Source organism: Phaethon lepturus, unplaced genomic scaffold, assembly GCF_000687285.1.
Source record: "Phaethon lepturus isolate BGI_N335 unplaced genomic scaffold, ASM68728v1 scaffold43056, whole genome shotgun sequence".
Taxonomy (NCBI): domain Eukaryota; kingdom Metazoa; phylum Chordata; class Aves; order Phaethontiformes; family Phaethontidae; genus Phaethon; species Phaethon lepturus.
In genome coordinates, this window is record NW_010544864.1 from 19,981 (window position 1) to 39,464 (window position 19,484).

The following is a 19,484-nucleotide window of genomic DNA, read 5'->3' on the forward strand; positions in this document are numbered from 1 at the left end:
ATACTGATACTTTCTATTTCAAAATAAGTTGTTACTCTTCTAATCTAGTTCAATCTTCGTCCATATTCTGCAAAAGTTTCCTGAAGAGTTCTTAAATTTCATTAAAACTAAAAAAGAAATTGTTAATAATTCAGGCTCATTTTCTCATACAAATTACTGTGGATGAAGAATTTAAGGAAGGGTGTGCCAAACACTGAGGACTGTTGGTATTCCAAGTCAATTAGAGCAGTTAGTGCCTAATTAAGTGCTAATTTATGCCCTGTGCAGTCTCATAGAGGGTAGAAATTTGGCTCAGGCTAGTTGGAAAACAAGATTCTAGCTATTACATGTGAAAATATCTACTATTTTTATGCATACAAAACCTACTTTGTTTTATATGAGTCGAGTGCACTGTAAAATAAGGCTAAACTCTTATCCTGGTTTGGCTGGCTTTCTCTTACAGTTTCAAAAGTTTCACAAACATTCATTTTCCTGTATCCTCAGAAGTCATAGAATATGCTAAAGACAAGCTGTCTGGCAGCCAATTCTCCATGTTTCCTTTAAAAAGCAAATTTAACTGTCTTCTGCAATAACAGAGTTGAGAATCTACTGATGCTCACAGTATCTTTATTCCCTGCTTCACACAATAAATAGAAATTTTAGCTACAGCTGATTAAACCAGGAACTGGTGACAACTATTTGAGCCAGGCTTTCGGAGGAAAGACCTTCCTAACTTCCCTGCATGCTGCAGCAAACACAAACATCTTTCTTGTCCATGCAGGGAATGTATCTTAAATCCCAAGCAGAAGTAATGTCAAATTTTAGAGACTTGACCTCCACAGCGACCTGTCAGTTATCTCTGATGCAGCACATGGGAACGTTCAAATTGCCACATCTGGTTTGCATTCTTGTTACATACACACAAAAACAAGTCCTTCTCATCTTCATTCTTTGCTGCCTCTATGCATTTGCCAGAAAGGACATGGACAATCATTCCATTCTACAAGACGAGAGAAGAAGGGAAAGAAAGAACAAATTAAAAATAAGGGATCTCCAGTAAAAGCTACGCCATGTTTCTGAAGCTTTTTACATACAATAGATCACTAGTAATGACTGGTTGTTCAAAATTTTTTAAGTATTGTGCTAAATGTAATGATCAGGTTTAGGTTTGAGCCCAGGGCCTGGTGAGCATGCATAGCTCCTTTTGAAGCTGACAGGAGTGGTAGGGTGCAGAATTCACTAAATCTCTTTTCCACCACTGTTTTTTTCCTATGGGTACAGGTTGTCATCAACTACAGTACTACAGGCCACAAAACTTCAAAAGGACCAGTGCTTCCCTTAGGAATCAAAACAAATTACAGTAGGAACTGTACCTGAGGATTGCAGCATCCCTGCATCTATAGGAATTGCTATTTTCCCAGGCTGTCCTGGGAGTCCCTGCTCTGCTGGGTGAAGTCCACTGAATAATATTAAATTCCTCTAATAGGAAGTTTGCTCTTCTCTTACAATGCAGGAAGAATTTTAAAGTTTCCCCTACTCCCAAAGGGCTCTCATTTGGGAGGATTCAGGGTTCCCAGGCCCTTCGTCTTCATTCAAAAAGAAGTGGGCAAGGATTTGCCCTGCTCGTATTTTCACAACCACTGATTCTGATTCTATTCCTATAAGGCCAGTAAGACAAACAGTGGGCAAAAGGCATCCTAAATTTCCTGAGTGAAAATGGTACAGAAGTGAAACTTGCCCTTCAGATACCTCATCCCTTCCCCACACACAAATCCTGTCAATCACCCACAGTCACCATCACCTGCCCTCCCCTCATGGCAGAGTCACTACTGACCTCCTGGACATCCCAGCGCTGTTTGTTGTCTGTCTCCTTTGTACAGTTTTGAGGGATAACCTTCCCGTGTCTGACATCAAAGCAAAACAGCGGAGCAGAACCAAGCCGGATTTCCTTCATGCTGTTATATTCAAAGTGCTGGAAAAGGGAGGGTTTGTTTGAACAATGGTGGAAGGACATCCCCATTCATTTTTAAATGCTAATTCCAAAAATCATTTCCTATATATGTTTGTTAAGATGCAACACAAACATGAGTGACAGAGACCCAACAGCCTTGACCCTGCAAAGCAATCCCCCCTGCTAGCTAATTCTGGCATAACTATTTACCTAAGGAAAGGCTTTGTGTACTGGAATTATGTATAAAGTAAACCCATCCTATAATAAAATTTTCTAGTTTAATAAATATTTGAACAGAAGGGTGTTTCTGACAGTGTCCACACACACTGCAGTTAGAAATCTGCCTGCAGCTCACCCCGAGTTCAGTGTGAGCAGCAAAACTTGCTTGGGACTTAGAGTAAATAGCTGTAGTTGGCCTGTATTGGTTTGGCTTCTCTTAATGCATGAACTTGCTAGTCTAACGCCTGCTTGGGAGTCTACATGAAGAGAGTCTACTCCCGTCTCTGACTGCAGTTTAAACACTAATGGGGAAACCCATCCCCAGTGCTCTAGAACTGTTACGTATTTTTTACTCCCCGACTTTCTGTTCTCCAGACACTACCAAATATACTTACAAACAGGCACTTAATGATGTCTGCTGGAGCAAAGTGTGCGTTATCATCTGACCTCAGTGACACACAGAACATTGCCATTTTTCAAATGACACTCAGCTGCAGAAGAGTGGGCATCATTGCCTTAGCACATGTCTAATTTTGAACACATCAGTACTTCCACTAATGTCAAGCCAGCCATTTACATGTTGGAGCGACTGTCTTCTGGATGGTTCCCTAGATCTGATACAGTGCCTATATACTTGAAGTATAGAGTACCTGGGTGAGGCTGTCACTGCAAGGGGAGAGTTTGATAGAGCCTTCTGCAATGGCTTTTCCAGGTCTGTAATCTGCACAGAAGCCAACACCAGTATTGTAAAGCTGTAAGTAAAGGTTTATACTGAAGTAAAGCACAATCAGATACAAACAAAATATCCTTCAGCTAACTTTTTTGTGATTGTATCCCTTTATGATACACTTTTTTGCTTGTAATTCAGGCAATATTTTTTCTTTCAGACTAGATCTTGCATATTGATCTTGCAAACTGATCTGTTATAAAAGGCAGAGTCTCACAGTCAAAGGTCAGTGTTACCCAGTGAGTTTTGTTTAAGTTAGATACCCACTCCTGGTTTTAACTATTTTGATAGTTAAAAGAAATATGTCAAAAATTTTATGCTAATGGAAAACTGCACTTCAACTGGGCACTGTAGTCAGAAAAATGAAGATATTCTAGAAGAAAAAAACATGAGACAAATCCTGTGATCCACACTCAGTTCTTTCTTACACTCTCTTAAGCAAACTTTGATAACAAAGAACAGACAAAATAGTAAAAGGACACAGTAAAATCTGGCTACAGATACCAGGGTGTGACTCAATTAGTGGACCTTGTTGCCTTGTTGGGGGAAAATCCCTTCCACTAAGGCTGCCTGGAAAAAATTTGTATTTTAATGAATGATAATTATGGACTTACGTGTTTTTAAAAAAAATTTGAGAATATTGCCTCCTGTACACAGTCTGCCGAGGAACTGCTATTGCTACGACCTCTGCTCTTGGGAGAAGTGCAGGACTGAAGAAATACTTTTTTCTCTTCATGCACATAGGGCAGTGCAGAGATACCTCAGCTGCTGTTGCAGTTGGCATCTGCATGAGGCAACACAATTCTCTTCCTTTAGTAATGGCACCTAAATAACCTAAGGTTAGGGTACTCTGAGCTGTGACACTGAACTGAGTCAGACAATCTGGGTTCAGCTGCTGGCTGGCTTTCAATGTTTATGTGAGAATTTGGACCTCTCATCCTTGTTGCATTGTCTGTTTGGACAATAAACATTTCAAAGCAGAAACAGCCTCTTCCTGTATGCTCACCTGACTACTTGGTACATGGAAGTGATACTGGGATCTCCGAACAATGCAAAACCACTGGTCATTATAGTGTGTTTTGTCTTACCTTGCCAGAGAATCTTGGTGTGTCTTCAGGTTGGGAGAGTTCAGGGTACACATTTGATATAAACCATTGGAAATTTCTACAGCCCAGTCTCTTCTGTAGCTGAAGGCGCTCACTGCAGTCTGGCTTCTCTGCCTTCACGGAGAAAGCACAGGGGCAACAAGGTTACTAGTGTTAGAGATACTAGAAATGAAAATGACCACATAGGAATGCTAGAAATGAAAATGACTGCATAGAAATTACTTCCACCACCTCTTCTATGCTGCATGTAATAGATATTGATATATATCTCTCATGAGCATGTGAAGGAGGAGGACCAGCCTTCCTTCAACTTTGTGCTAAACCAGCATTTAGTCAGGCATTGTAACCAAAGTAAATGTTTCACAAGTAGCATACACTGTGAAAGTATTTTTTCTAAAAATTATTATTATACTGCAAGATAAGTCAGTCTTTGTGATCTTTTTAATTAAAAAAGTCAGGGCCAAGTTTGATACTTGTTGCACTGAAATCAGTGGAATTGTATTAGATTGTCATTCAGGACAGAATTTGCCCCACTGATTAAAATTCAATTTCCTGGCCTTTAAGAGCCCAAATTACCCAGTTATAATCAGTCCTCCACAATCAGAGGATGTAAGTGATAACAGAATTTAGCCCAAAATATAATCTATCACGTTATTATCTGACAGTTACTAAATTTAGTAAGCGAATATGTTTTGTGGCTATAAAGGCATAAAACCTTTCCTGTGATTGATATGCTTTCTTGAATTATATACACACAATTTCAACTCTCACTCTTCCTGGTAGCAACTCTGTTCTGAAAAAAGACAAGTGTCTTCAACCTTTGGTGCAGCTATGGGCAACTGCACTGCAAAGGACTCACAGTCTGAAAATTTGAGGGTATTTAGCACTGAAGATGTCTAACAAGGTTATGAAATCCTCTAAGCAGGTAAGTGTCTAATCTTTCAGTTTCAAAACCACACAAAACATTTTTCTAAATTTCTCAGTGCCCAAATACTAAAAACACCTCACCACCCTCCTCTTTCTTGCCAGCAGTAGATCTCCCCATTCACATTCCTGCTTGGATTCTAAGGAACTGGTCTGGATCCTTAATCAGAAGTTAAAATTGGTGACATAAGTGAAGAATTGCCTATAAATAACTTTTCCTCAGTCTAGTAATTTCTCTGCATCCGTAAGAAAGAAAAAAGGACTTTGCCACGTGCCTGGAAAACACTGACAAAAAAAGGGCCTTGGAGATTAAGAGAGAGGTATCAGCCTCTAAAGGCAGGGATCAATCATGCCATGTGCCAGCCCCTGTAAGCTGCACAGGCAAAGCTCAGCAGTTGCGATATGTTAAAGAGAACCTCATAGTTTAACATCAGTCTTAGATTCAATAAGCATAGCAACAAAGTTCAGCAACACAGCACCACACAAACCCGGCCCCAAGAGGTTTTCCTGGAAAAGGGAAATACAGGAGTAAAATGCTTTCCCTAAAGAGATATTTCTCATGAGACTCTGCTTTGGCTGAAGAACGCAATGGTAGTAAATCTCATTTTGTCATACTAGTTACAGTCTGCAGTTGATGCCGAATAAATGGTGTAAATAATGTAAAGAAAGTCATTATCTCTGTAAACCAATCCGAAAGGAAACTGTGCTTGTAAATTAAATAAACAAACCATATAAGAAAAGGACAAAAAGGGAGGATGTCTGAAATAGTAGGGAGCTGGGAAGAGCCTTATTCATCTGCATTAATGCTGACACCACGGGCATCCTCTGCGGGATGCGATTCAGAGCATAAAACGGGAATACTTATAAAGCAACCTAAACGGGGGTCACTCGTTATTTTCTGGAGTGGGCGATGCCGGTGCTCAAGGCTCACGGAGATTTTGGTAGTGGCCAATAGGTGGCTCCGCTCACCCTCTCAGTGCAATAAATGCCCGCAGGGCCCATCTCCAGCTGAGCGGCAATAATGTCCTTGCTTGCTTGTGTCTTTTGAATAACATCCCGCTGCACTGACATACTGAAAATATTGGCTGTGAAAGAAAGGAACAGAGAAAAGGGCCTTTTATGTCATGGTATACTGAGCACAGAGATCGTAAAATTGATCAGCTGAAGGAGCATTTTACCTTGATGTAGTAAAAGTATTCTGGCTAGAATAAACTCTCAGGCAAAAGGTCATAGTGCTTACAGCTAGTAAACTGTATCATTGTTGGCTGTAGTTTTTAGTACAGAAAATTGCTTCCGAGTTGACACAAAAGGCTTTCTGGCAATTATTAAATGATTTAAGGACCTAACTGCCCATCTTAAGGCTTGGCCTAGTGTCCTCCTTTCAATTACATGGCTGTAACCCTTGTGAGTCAATTGATGAACTTGTGGCCATTGGAATTCAAACCTACAACACAGACAAGGAGGGAGTAGCTTTTTAAAAAATGTGAAAATAGAATTAAAAAAAACCCGTGCCATAGTCTCAGACTCTAGGATTAGCACAGCAGGCTGACTGGAGAGGCAGTTCCACTGGTGGTGTGTAAGGAGGTCAGAGCAGGTAACAGGAGAGAAGCCACAGCAATGCAGAGCCTTTTCTTCTCCCCACTACAATGCAGCTCCTGCTGGATCTGGCTTTCTTAGGTGATGGCCAGCATTTCAATGACCGAGGTGTGCAGGACTGAAATGCAAGAGCAAAATGGGAAATTTTGCACACCATGCACTACCCATGCTCTGCCTAACTGTTTTCAGTGAATCTTTCTTCTTAAAAGCATGGCACTGTTAGATGAACAAGAAGATGAATGACTATTTTCATTCACAACTGCTCACAAGTTTGTCCACTGTCTTGTAGGAGAGGATATCATTACAAGAAAAGGTATTGTAGCCAGAGAATTCCTGAAAACTGCAGCAACATTAACAACTTCACATTATTAACAACTTAACATTAACAACATTAATGATATGAACCACAGCTACATGACTCCCAATAAACAAACATCCACTGGTTTGTAATACATGGGATATACAGTCCCTTGACTGATCTTAATCTGCAGTGGATTATACAGTGTCTTAAAAACATGTGTGGCCATTTTGCAGTTGTTGGATGGTGTATATCCTGTAGATGGTTCAAGTGTGGCCACATGCCAGGGCTACACCACATACCTGGCTGCAAGCCTGTCTCAGCATACAGGCTGCTGGGAATCCAAATCCCTGGAGACTGGACTGCTGTCTGTGCGATGCTTCTAATGAAAAAGTAACTTGTAAATAGTGCCTATGTTGAGATCTGGCTTTCTCAGTTACAGACAGTTGCTCCTGGACGTCTGTCAGTTCAGGAAAAAATCACCTTTTTTGTCACTAGACCACTCAGGTATGTTCCCTTCCAATAAGAGAGACACCACAGTTTGCCATGTGCCTGTGAATATTACTGAATATCCTCATGAACCAAATAAGGAAGACCTTCAGTAATGAAGAATTAATTCTCTAGGAGGGCCCTAGAGCACACAGTGCTACTAGCTTCCATTTCAGATGCACTGCAACCCTCCATGTACTATCAGTGGAAAAACAAATCACCTTGTTGGGCAAGCTGAAGAAGGAGTCATTTGGAGAAGGAGTCATACTCTAAGAGATTTGATAATTTCAGCAAACAACTCCTAGGCACAAGCTTCTCTCTTTCCTTCCTGATCTGACAGCTCTTCCACTGGAAGGTTTCATAAAAGGACTATCTCCAGCACCATGCACTTTGACTGTTTGACTGCACACAGACACCCCCACCCCTATTCCATCCCCTTCACCTACTTCAACACACATTCCTTCCCTCAGAAACAAACGACTACAGATGTCTTTACCTTGCTGATTAAGAAAGCCACGGTGTCATGCTTGTAGAAGTTCTCTTTAAAAGAGCCCAGCCAGGTCTCTGCTATTCGGATTTTGTTCCTCACAATGGCCTCTTCATAGGAGAAAGCACGGGGAGAGTGATTCCGATAGACATGCCCAACTCGGGAGCATGGAATAATTTCTACAGAGCCACCACAGAGCCAGGTCTGAAACACAGGTGAAAACACAAAAAGAGATTACCCTATTCAGATTACCTTTATCTAAAAAGGAGAAGCTCCTTTACTATAGAGTCTGCCTCAGGAAATCCTAACCTGCACATTTCTGGAAACAGCAAGAGCATTGTTATGTGCTTCTACATACACTGTTCCCCACAGACACAGAGACACAGAGAAGATAGTGGGCAAGACAGACCTTTGATTTGACCCAGTATGGCTATTTATATGCTTTTATGTTTTTCTGTGCACAATGCAGTGTAGTGAAGAGACCTGGGGGCACACCTTCTTTCGTCTGGGACATTAAAGGCTCTATACCCTTTGTGTCAGCAATTTTAATTGCTTCTTAGTATCTGTTACTCTTTGTATTCAGCAAAAAAACAATGCAAACAATTTAATATAAACAATCTGGTATTAAAACTACAGGTTGGCAAAGAAATAAAGCTACTCTCCCTTCGGTGCATGTTACATGCCAAAAAAGAAGAGGCAGCTTTCAGAAGGTACTGAAACCAGTGACTCTGTCCTCAGGCAGATAGTGACAGCCAGTGAAACTTCCTTCTCCTGATATAATGTTCCTAACTCACAGCTGCTGCATGTTCTTGTATAGTCCTGACAGATCATGGAGCGTGGGGACAGATTTCTGCGAGGAAAGTGATATTCTCCATACCCCAAGATGTTCTGCACTTAATTGCTTTTATAAATTGCTTCTTGCCTTTTCATTTAGGTTCCTTAAAAGCCCAATAGTTACCACAGCTTGATGTTTTAATTATGGTTCTTACCCTTATAGAGAGCTCCATATTTTCTGCTCCCCACATGGTCATGTCAGAATCATAAGCTCCAGTGTTTTGGAAGTAATGTCGATCCATGGCCACCACTGCACCAGCTACCACAGGACTCCTGTGTAGAAAATAGTTTGGAAGTGCACACCTTTCAGTTTTGGATAGGGAATTATGTGAAGGATGAAAATCCCACCATTTCCATAGAGATTGTATTACAAAATGAATACTTGATTGAAGACCACATAAGCTTGAATTAATTGATTACCTAACCAAAAGAAAGAACAACTGGAACTGAATTCCACGATTTGCTTGGAGAAGGGAGTCAAGAGATGATTAAATAAGGCTCAGAGCAGTGGGATATGTTACATACATGTACACCCAAAACAACAGACAAACAGACAATGATTAAGACATGTCTTTTAACTCCGTATGATCCATCTTTTGCTTTCCCTACCAACCTCCACACCTTGTGTGGTCAGGTTGTATACTAGCTGTCTCAACATGTGGAAAATATTTGTCATGTTGAAAGTATGACTGCAGTCTAGTTAGAATGATCACTAAAGGCCAAACAAACTCAGTGTAAACCAAAAACCTATCCCTTCAAAAAATGTTAACCAAGCGTATGCAAGTAACCACATTTCTCTTCTGCTAGTTGGAAGATGACCTGAGTTGTACAGTTTTGCTGCTGAGCTGAGCGGAGTCATGTTGGCTGATGGACTGTTACCTGATAGGGCTGATGGGAGACTGTCGTACCTTCTCTTCAGGCTCTGGCACTGGTTCCCAGTGAAAATCTAGTTTCCAATCAAAAACACCTCGATGCAGGCCCACAGAGTGGTAGTACTGGAAAGTCTTCCAGTCTATGACATCTATGACAGGGGAGACAACACTGTTTCTGAAAAAGAGAATATAATTTATTTTCAGAGCCAAAGCATAAGTTTAGATCACTACTGTGTTAGCAAACAGTAGTTCTCCTTTTTGATACTGTCAAGCATAAGCACTTCTCAAGATGTTGAGTGCCCTTATTTTCCCTGCTGATAGAAGCTCAGATGCTCAGTGTATGGGAATACTGAGCCTGCAGTGAGGAATCTAAAGATGAATAATTTATTGATAACCTATACCTTGCATTGTCATTTTAAAGCTACTCAGGATATGCTAAGAGTTAACAATCAGAATTCTTATAAATTCTTCTAAAGAGGCCCCAACCTCTGATGTTGTAGGTTCTGTATGGATGCAAATTTTATAGCAAAAAATTATTTTGGCCTCACATACTTTGTCATTCTTTGATTTTCCTCTAGATCTTCCTCAGGCTTCATGAGGTTGTCACTTCAGGCCAATGAAGAATGCACTTATCCTTATTTTATTCTGCTGTTTGTTTTGCAAAAACTTTTAACACTGAGTTCATAAACCAGTTTCTGTTTGTATTGTATATTATCATACGCTTAAAATGCTCTTGCAAATGCACTGTCACAGTGTGGAATCTACTTCTAAGAGCCAGAACAGAGCCATTGCACCGTAAGCAGCAATCCTCCAGTTCATTTCTAACTCGAGTTGAATCTGCATTAGTCTGAGAAGAGGTATCAGACATTTTTCCCATGGCAAACATGTCACAGTATTTCACAGTGTGCTTGTACATCATCTTGGAATTAACTGGTATTTCAGAAGAGCCATCAGCATTCCTTGTTTCCAGGTCAGTGACATATCACATCTGGAAATTTTCAGAGTATAAATGCAATGGTATTAGGGACCGCAGGAAAAGAAGTGTTGAAGAAAAACATTATCTGTTTCTTCTCTGTTATTTGGTGCAAAAAGTAGAAGGTTTTATCTCCCCTTTTAAAGATTTATATGTTGGTCAGAGATCACTCTTGAGAGAAATACACTTAAAACATAATACAATCAATGAAGAAAGGACACCTCAGAAGTCTCCAATGCAGTGAGCCCTTGTACTTTTCCATGGCAAAGACCAGAACCCACTGAGGAAGATGGTAGCTCTGGGTGATGTTAATATAATCTTGATGTATCTTCTCTGCCTTTACAATCAGTAGAGTAATGTTTTTTCAGTATCAGGGTGGTGGGAAGCTCAATTTTTTTTTATCACAGGTGCCATTTCCTGTAGAGAATTTTAGAAGCCCATGGAGAAACAGAGACTACTGATCTTCAGTGAATTGTATGAAGATGAACTATGCATTGGATAGCATTAAAATCACTCAGTTATTCCTTTGTTTTCTAATAAGAGCAGACTGTTGTATGATGAGCTAAAGGCAGAAAGATTTAAAATAAAGAAGTGATTATACTTCTCCATTCAGGTGTAAAAACAGCCTTTGTAATATGTAATAATAGGCACTCTTAGAAACAAGCATTGGGTTTATAAGTAGATAAGAAAATGTTATGGTCACCTGCAACATTTGTAGGCATATACATTAAGGCAGTGATTTTCTGTCATTCCCCTGCAGGACTAAAGAATAAGAAATGGAAAGAAATTATACTAAAAATAATAAAGGAGATATCCTCCCCTGATTCTCTTGATCATACTCCTGTGATATAGTTTTGTACCCAGGACAGGAGCAACCACCTCAGACTCAAGCCAGCAGGAGCCTTTCTACTGAAAGCTGTATTTAACCTTTACTCACTAACAGCATGAAAAGTCAAATAACTGCTTCTAGAAGTTACTAAAAGGTAGTGTCCCGACGGACTCACACAAGCACGTGTTTTTTCTTTGATAAGCTGAGAAAAATCAAGCTAACAAGTTAAATGGATTTTATATTACTAAACTTCAAAAAATAAAACGTCACTGTAATTGCAATTTCTACAGCCTGCTGCATTCTCCAGTGTACGAGCATCTCTGACAACTGTCTGCTTAGGAGGCTAGCTGGAATTGTACCTCAGTTTGTTGCTACTTGCTGCAATCCATGCTATCTATTGCTACTTGTCTATCCATTCTCATCCAAACAGGACTGAGAAACTAATAACCCCAGGGTAGTTTATTTTACAATTTCAGAGTTAAGACAAATATTAGGAGGGTGCATTTGAGTGGAAGCTGGAGGAGGCAATGTAGACTAAACCATTCAAAAAACGACCATGAAAACTAGACCACATGTACATACCCGGGATAGCTCAGACAGAGATAATGCAGATACTCAGAGTTACACTCAATATATTCTGGATCAGATGATCCAGATGTTTCAGACTATCCTACATTTTCATATTTAGCCATTTAAAACCTGTCCTTCTTTCTGGATCCACCTTAAATTTCTCGCCACTATAAAACTCCAAACTCCAATGATGCTTCTAGCATCAGTGCAATTCCTCATAAGACTAAGCACCACAGCAGTAGTTCTTGTCGAAATAATCCTTTATTTTTAATGCATACTTTTGCTTTGCTTGCTATTGGGCACGGATTCTTCAATGCCATTCAAGAAAAATACCTGCAGTGATGTAATGGATTCTGATGGTTTGGAGACCAAGCAATTATCCAGACTATGTGCAAATTATGACATGGAAAATTACAGTGTTTAAGACAGCTGAAAATAACTCACTGGATAGGTCACATTCTACCTTGGTTAAATTCAACAAAAAAACCCAGAACAAAATAAAATCTAATCTCCTTTCCCACAAAATTATACAGTACAAACCGGTAACTGTGTTTTAGAGCTATCACTTTAGTAGCTCTTTCAGAATGCCAAGATTAACAGTTTTCAAGAATATGTTTGTAAGTGTAATGCTAGATTTTCACCTAGTATAAACTGGTGTAGCTCTGCTGAAACTAGTATAAAACACATCATCTTAAAACTTCAAATATTGGGAGTGTCTTTCTGATCTGAAATAGAGGAATCCAGTAACTTTATCTTATCTGAAAACTGTCAGTGTCCAATTTTAATCTTAATCAAGCAGTGCTTTACGTATCTTTTGGTATTAATGCTTTTTTAATAAAAGATCTGTTTTCTGCATATTCAGTGATGGTTTGATGTTTGTGTGGTTCTAAATCCAAATTTGCAGCAGAAAGTAATTGAAAGTTGGAAGATGTTCTTAGCTATTCTTTTTAACTGGGTAACTGGCAGACAGTCAGCAGCTTCTCAGCACTTTGAAATGAAACACACACTGGCAAACTACTGCTAATTTTACTCTGTGGAATCCAAGGAGAGGAAAAAACAGGAACTTCAACTAGCAGCAAGGCTTTGAACTGTTTGACTAATTTGTGAATATTTCAAATGCTTGGAACACACATGAACTACAAAAGGTCACAATTCCATGAAAAACAGCAACCCAAACAAGTACAATTTCCTGGTTTGGGATTTCTCAACCAAATACAATTGCAAATGAAATGTCTTCCCATGACCCTTTACAGTCACCATGGACATTATGTTCTTTTCTATTTTTAGAATAAGTAACATGAGGACAGGAAGAGTTAATTAATACATCTGTTTTGAAGTTTTAGATACACTGTTTTTTGAAAGTGCTTTTTATTGATTTATATTTTCTTTTTCTGGAAAAGGAACCGATTTTAATCTGTTTAAATCCCTCTTTAAATAAGGAGGAACAAAAAAAAAAAACCAAACATGAAAATTATGTATTTTCCTCAACCAGTTTCGGAGAGAATCATTCCTTGCAAAAAATTAGACAGCTAGGAAATCCAGGCACTCCAAGTTCTTTGGCTCTGCACGTAGTCAAAACTTCAGTAACTGAGAACCCAAGCTCATTCCACAGCATGCTGCATTTTCACTGAAAGCACCTTGCTGGCTGGCTAAAGTCTTCACAGAAATAGTAACGCAAAACATTTGAAATTAGATAGGGTTAATAAAAACATAAAATGCAGTGATCAGGAACGGTAAAGCTATGGTATAAAGGATTACTTAAATACTGCCTTACAGATGAACTCCAGACTAACTTAGGGCATATGAACAGTCTCCTTGAATTGATGGACTACTCATATGCTAAGCACTAAACATATATTTCAAATTTCTGCTAGGTAGAATGCTAAAAAACCTATTTATTTTAAAGAAAATCTTTTGAACCTTTCTTTTTTCTTAAAATATTCAAATTTGAAATTTGTATGTGGGGTACCAAAATCTGTAGGAGCATCCAATACCTTTTAACACTGGACAGTCAAGGGCACTGTGCCATGAATCATGCTGAAATCCTCATTGCTCCTACTTTTGTCAGTAATATTTGCTTTTAGCTTTAGATTCTTTTCTTCAGTTTCTTTACCTCAACTTCTTTAAAATAGGTCACCTGCTGATCCTGATCAACTGTGAAAGATTGTAAAGAGATAGCATATCTTCACATAACATACCATGTAAATGCAGAACATTAATTTACTGAATCTGAAAGGAGTGTTATTCACAAATGGAAGATATAAAAGGATCAGGCAAAATGAGAAGTCTCAGGAAGCAGGCTGTTGTATGTGAAGTATATGGAAGGTTTTCAAAACAAGGAGAGTAGCACAGAAATGCATGCTCAGATGCTGGGGTTGTGCGGGCTCTGGATGGATAACATCATGCTTCCCTGAGCCTGTGAGAAGGTAGAAAACAAATGGCATATGCATTTAGTAGCTCGAAAAGATGGGGTTATGGGCCACTATGTGGAGAATCAGATGAAAAGAGATGAAGGAGCTGCTTAACTGTAGTGCAAAATAGTTTCCTTCTCTCTAGGGTATTACCATAAAACTAGAACCACACAGAAATTTTCTGGACGGAAGAACTGTTTCTATTCCTTATCTACAAGCAGAGGCTCTGGTTCACTCCTGAATGGGAGCAAACGTGTATGTACGAACGTAGATGTGGCACTTCAGGACATGGCTTAGTGGGCATGGTGGTGTTGGGTTGATGGTTGTACTTCATGATCTCAAAGGTCTTCTCCAACCTTAATGATTCTGTGATTCTGTGAAACAGTGGATGAGATATGTTTTCATTGCTATGTTAATTTCTTATTCTGTTTAACAGCATTTTCATTAAAGATTAGCAACCTAGAATCACGGAGCTAAGTAGGGGCACTTTGAATTTTAGAAACTAGATAGGCTTCTTTCAATAAGACCACAGACTTATGTCTCCTAATGTAATATTTGAGCTGTGGTATAGGCAGTGTACCAGCACAGAGGGAAACAGCCCTTGCAACAAGGAGCAGGGGCAAGGTCCTGAGGGCAAGCTACCCCTCTGCAAGCCACCCCTCTGCCACAGTTGTGGTGCCCATGCCTTTTTTAGAGGTGGAATTCCTTGTCAGGATATAATTAAGGCTCATTTTGCTTTCATGCAGTATTCTTAGGAGCCACACTTGGATCTTTTTTTAAAAAATCATCCTGCTTCAGCATGATGGTCACTGTTTTTAGGTTAAAGGAACAACCTTTTCAAGGCTTCCAAGTTCATTATATGCCCCCTCTGCCTTTCACTACATTTGGACTGAATACAAAATAGCAGCTCTCTCCTGGAAAAGGCAAACTCCTCAAAAGATGACTGTAATAATGGCACAGCTGCATTACTATGCACCATGCTACTCACCTGGAATTTGCCTGGAACACAAACAGTTGTCAAATGAAATGATCTGTGAGGCATCTCATCTAGTTTTCTAATGTTGTCCAGGTACCTATGGTATTCATCCTTGAATAATCAAAATATCAAGGGATGCTTTACGAACCATTTGAACCATTCTCTAGGTGATCTACTAAGCTGATGCACAGCTTCCCAGTCAATTTGTTAGGTATGGTTCACAGAACTAGTCCCAGTCAAGGTGCGCAGAAATGCACGTGTAATGATTTCAGAGACTCAATACTTTTGGGAAAATAATTTTAATTGGATTAGTGAATAAAACCATCAGATAGGGAGATGAAATGTCATCACCCAAAGCAAGCCAAGTATGTGTCAAATATTTCCATACCTGTAAAATCAGGATAATTTTTCTCATGTTTGTCCTGTCTGTCATTACCACAGGCTACTAAGAACCAGGGGTATCTCCCTTTTTTTAAGTATGTTCAACTCACAGTGACGTCTCAGTTTGGGCAAGGATCTCTCAGCATCGCTCTAAGACAGGTCACATCTAGTGATAGATCTGATCAGGAGTCTAGAAAATTAGGCTTAATCACAATTTTCAAAGTTAAAATCTCCCTCAAGCTCTGTTAAGCTCCTGCAAAGGTCTGAGCTCTAGAAAGGCTGCATTTTTCCTTGCCAGCAAACAACTCACTCACTCACTCTAGGTGATTAAGTGTTTTCTCATCCTGTCTCTCCAGCAAAAGTGCATGAGTTGCAGCTTGATTGGTACATTAGGAAGAGGAAAGATGGATATTTCACCAGTCACTGTAAGCTTTTTTTCACTGTACTTTCCTCATTTGGGTAGTCTCAGGGAGTGCACATGATTCAACTTAACAGCTCCTCAACTGCTAAATGAAGCCAAGTTGACTATGCTAATGCTTTACATTTCCATAGTGATCTCCACACAAGCATTACAAGCAATTTAGGAAAAATCATGAGTTAACTTCCTTATCCAGTCAGTGTTATTATCACCATTCTTCAGCTGGCGAAAGAGGGACAGCAAGGGAAAGCAACTGCCAGGTGCCTCAGAGCATGTCTTCCCTGTGCACTGGAGAATGGCACAGGTTCTCCACACTAGCACTGACAAAGCTTCCAGGGTCCAACACAGTGACTGATACAGCATACAGAAAGGGATGGCTTAGCCCATACTATTATCCAAATGCTCTTCCACTTTTGCACCATTAATCCAATTAGCCATTAGCTAACTCAGTGTTAAATTCTGCCCTCATGGAGAAATGAATGACCGTACGGGCCCTATAGAGGAAAAGAATCCCCTTCTCACTCCCTGGGGACAGTGCTACAGAAATCTCAGAGCGATAGGAGGCTTGGTGGCTTTGCATTCCCTCAGCAGGGATAATTTTTGACAGTGAATCACTACACTTGTGGTGGGGTCCTAACTTCTCTCTTGCCATTGTAATACTCCCTTCATATAGCTCTCCTCTGAGATTTTTTGTAACTCTCTTAATTTCAGTAATAAAGCCTTGAATAAGTACTGGTCAATAGATACAGATATTGCATGAACATCAACAATAGACTATAGCTTAAGGCAGAAGAATCATGAAATACATTCATAATAAACCATATAATAACTCATCAGAAATACATTCATAATAAACCATCTAATAAGTCAGCAGACAAAAAATAATCTGTTTTTCCAAGGTGCATCTTTTAGAAAAGAATAGTCCTGACATCTTAGGGCAGCATTACTCTTGCTTGCAGCATTTTTAATGTTTTCATCCAAATGATGTAATAATTTCTAAAAACTGCAATTAATTCTCTTATAAGCAAACATAATCAACCATAAAAGCAGCTTGTTCCAGTGCTGGGAACAGCTTTTGAAGGTCTTTAGCATGACTATTTAATGGTCTCATAAGAGTTTTAAATACGTATTTTTTTCTTTTACCCCCTCAAGCAATTATTCATTTTTTCCCAAGTGGTTTATGGGTAATGATAGACAGGCTAATGTACACATTTTTCTTTCAGAAAAGTCCCTTTAATAAAGGATTTACTGCCATGTAATTCTTGAAGCATTTTCAGTGATTTAATCTCTTTGAAGGACTTGGGGACTGCATAGATGAGCTCAGCTATACATTACAGAGCAGACCCAAGCACCAACCTAAACATGAAAGACTCGGAAAATATGAATCTGTATCTTTCTCTGTCAGGTTGGTGTCAGTGATTAGCTAGAACTGTCTAGGCTGCCCAGAAGAGTCTATTTTTTCTGGGGAACTGAGACAGTACAGGTGACATTGGTATGTAGCCAAACTGGCTCAGGAGGACAAAGCATTTTATCCTTGGCTTCGTGACTGAGACAGCTAAAGAGTAAAAATAATGGAGTCTTGCAGTAGTTTCTCTGGTGGATGTTTGCCAATTTCCAAAGAGCTTGAGACTGCAACCTTTTTAATTGAGACCACCAGGAAGCCATCTTATAGCTCCAACTGGATACAAACTCTGACAGTTCAGTGATACGGTTATCAGCTGGGTGACCTATCCTGCTTCCCACGTATCGGAGTGATACATGTGGTGATAAGGTAGAAAATAAAAGCAATGTGACCAGAAGGAAGAAGGTAACAAAGAGAGGATTAAAAACATACCCAAGTCTTTCCAAGCAGAAATTAGCATATGCAAGGAGCTCAGAGGTCATGGGGATATTTACCGGTTGCTGGACAGTCTGGCTAGGAGGGGTTCCAGCCAGCCCTTCTGACACTCGCAGTGTGAATCCATGAAGATGAGCACATCCCCAGTTGCCCGTGCAGCTCCTAGCATCCGACCTCGGATGACTCCAAGCCTCTTGTTGCTCCGGATGAGTTTCACACCATCCAGCTTAGAGATGTATTCACTCAGAGCTGACTTCAGGGGCCCTGATAGAAACAGAACAGTCACTGAAATGTTTTAGCAACAAGTGGTAGGAGATGTTACTTCTTCCTGGTAAAATGTTTTAGGGGCATTTGTTTTACATGGCCAAGTAGGCCATGTTCCAAATATTCCCACAGCAGCATCATGTCAAAGAGAAGTAGAGACTAATAGAAACTGAGATTCACTAGGTGCGAAGTTATTCCGGTGGGAAACTTAATAGCCTCCTCTCCTGTTTTCAGCAAAAGGTGGATGCTCTCGTCATCTCATAAAAAGGTGCAGATCAGAGTGAGATACTACAGGTGTTTGGCTTTCCCAAGCACTTTGGATTACTTTAGCAATGTGGAGTTTTCCACTCTATGCTTCAGCCAAAGTCCAAGTCTGGAAATTATTACGGCAGATCTGGTCCAGTGGGAAGGCTAAGATTTGCATACTGTGATCTTATTTTAAAGTAAGAAAGTTTGAAGTGGTGGGAAATGATGGGGAAAAAACCCCCATATTTCAAATCTGAAAGGGTAAGCTGAATTCTAGGGATGGAAGAGTGAAGCCTGGCAGCCAGCTCAGAACTTAGCTCTCTTCCTGAGGGTCCTCTTTGCCTTCTACTCTCCTCACACACTTATTGGAGGACGACAGTTTCTTACCTGAAGCTTTGGAAGAAAGAGCTCACATACAGAGAAATGGGGACTACCTTGCTGGCTGAGATCATCGACGAGGATGATATCCTTGAGGGAGGCCTTTGGGGCTGTGTCCATAATGCTGTGCACAGTTCTCAGCAGAGTAGACCAGGCTTCGTCATGGAAACAGATGATGACACTAGCAGTAGGCAGAATGGAGTCATATTCTTGCTGTAGGCACCTGCATGGGATCAAATGAGAGAGACACTAGAAACACTGGTACAACTGGCTACTTGTCTCTCAGAGCAAAGTTGTAAGCTACACCTAAACCTTGAGGGACAGAAAGCAGTTTAAGATACCGGCTCACTTCTAACAAAGCAAAGGAAGTATTAAGGTATCTAAGACTGGAATACAAAGTGAAAATTATAAAAATTAAAATGGAAAAATAGGACTGTTTTTCTGTATTCTGGGATAATTTCTTCTGCTCTGGATGCTTGAAAATACACAGCTCAAAAGAAATGGTCCAGAAGGCAAAGAAAGAGAAACTGAAGACAATTAGATGAAAGCAGAGAGGGGCATAAAGGTGAGTCAGCCTCCACCAATTTGCACATTTTCTCAAGTAACACATAAAAGAGTAAACTGAAACGCAGTACCTTTAAGACTAACAAGTAAAATAAGTCATCTGCACAACAGATCAGTATACCTGTGGACTGCTTGACCAGTGAAAGAAGCCCACA

General features: G+C 39.9%; 1 protein-coding gene across 1 annotated transcript; it reads right to left on the reverse strand.

The window, feature by feature from the left end:
• Positions 1–608: 608 nt before the first annotated feature.
• Positions 609–18,988, reverse strand: GALNT15 (polypeptide N-acetylgalactosaminyltransferase 15; the record flags this gene model as incomplete). Its single annotated transcript, XM_010288801.1, has 9 exons — positions 609–979; positions 1,814–1,951; positions 2,800–2,901; positions 3,965–4,096; positions 7,786–7,980; positions 8,766–8,883; positions 9,490–9,657; positions 17,937–18,141; positions 18,822–18,988. Coding segments are annotated over 9 exons (1,372 nt in total), but the record flags the coding sequence as incomplete, so codon positions are not given.
• Positions 18,989–19,484: the final 496 nt, after the last annotated feature.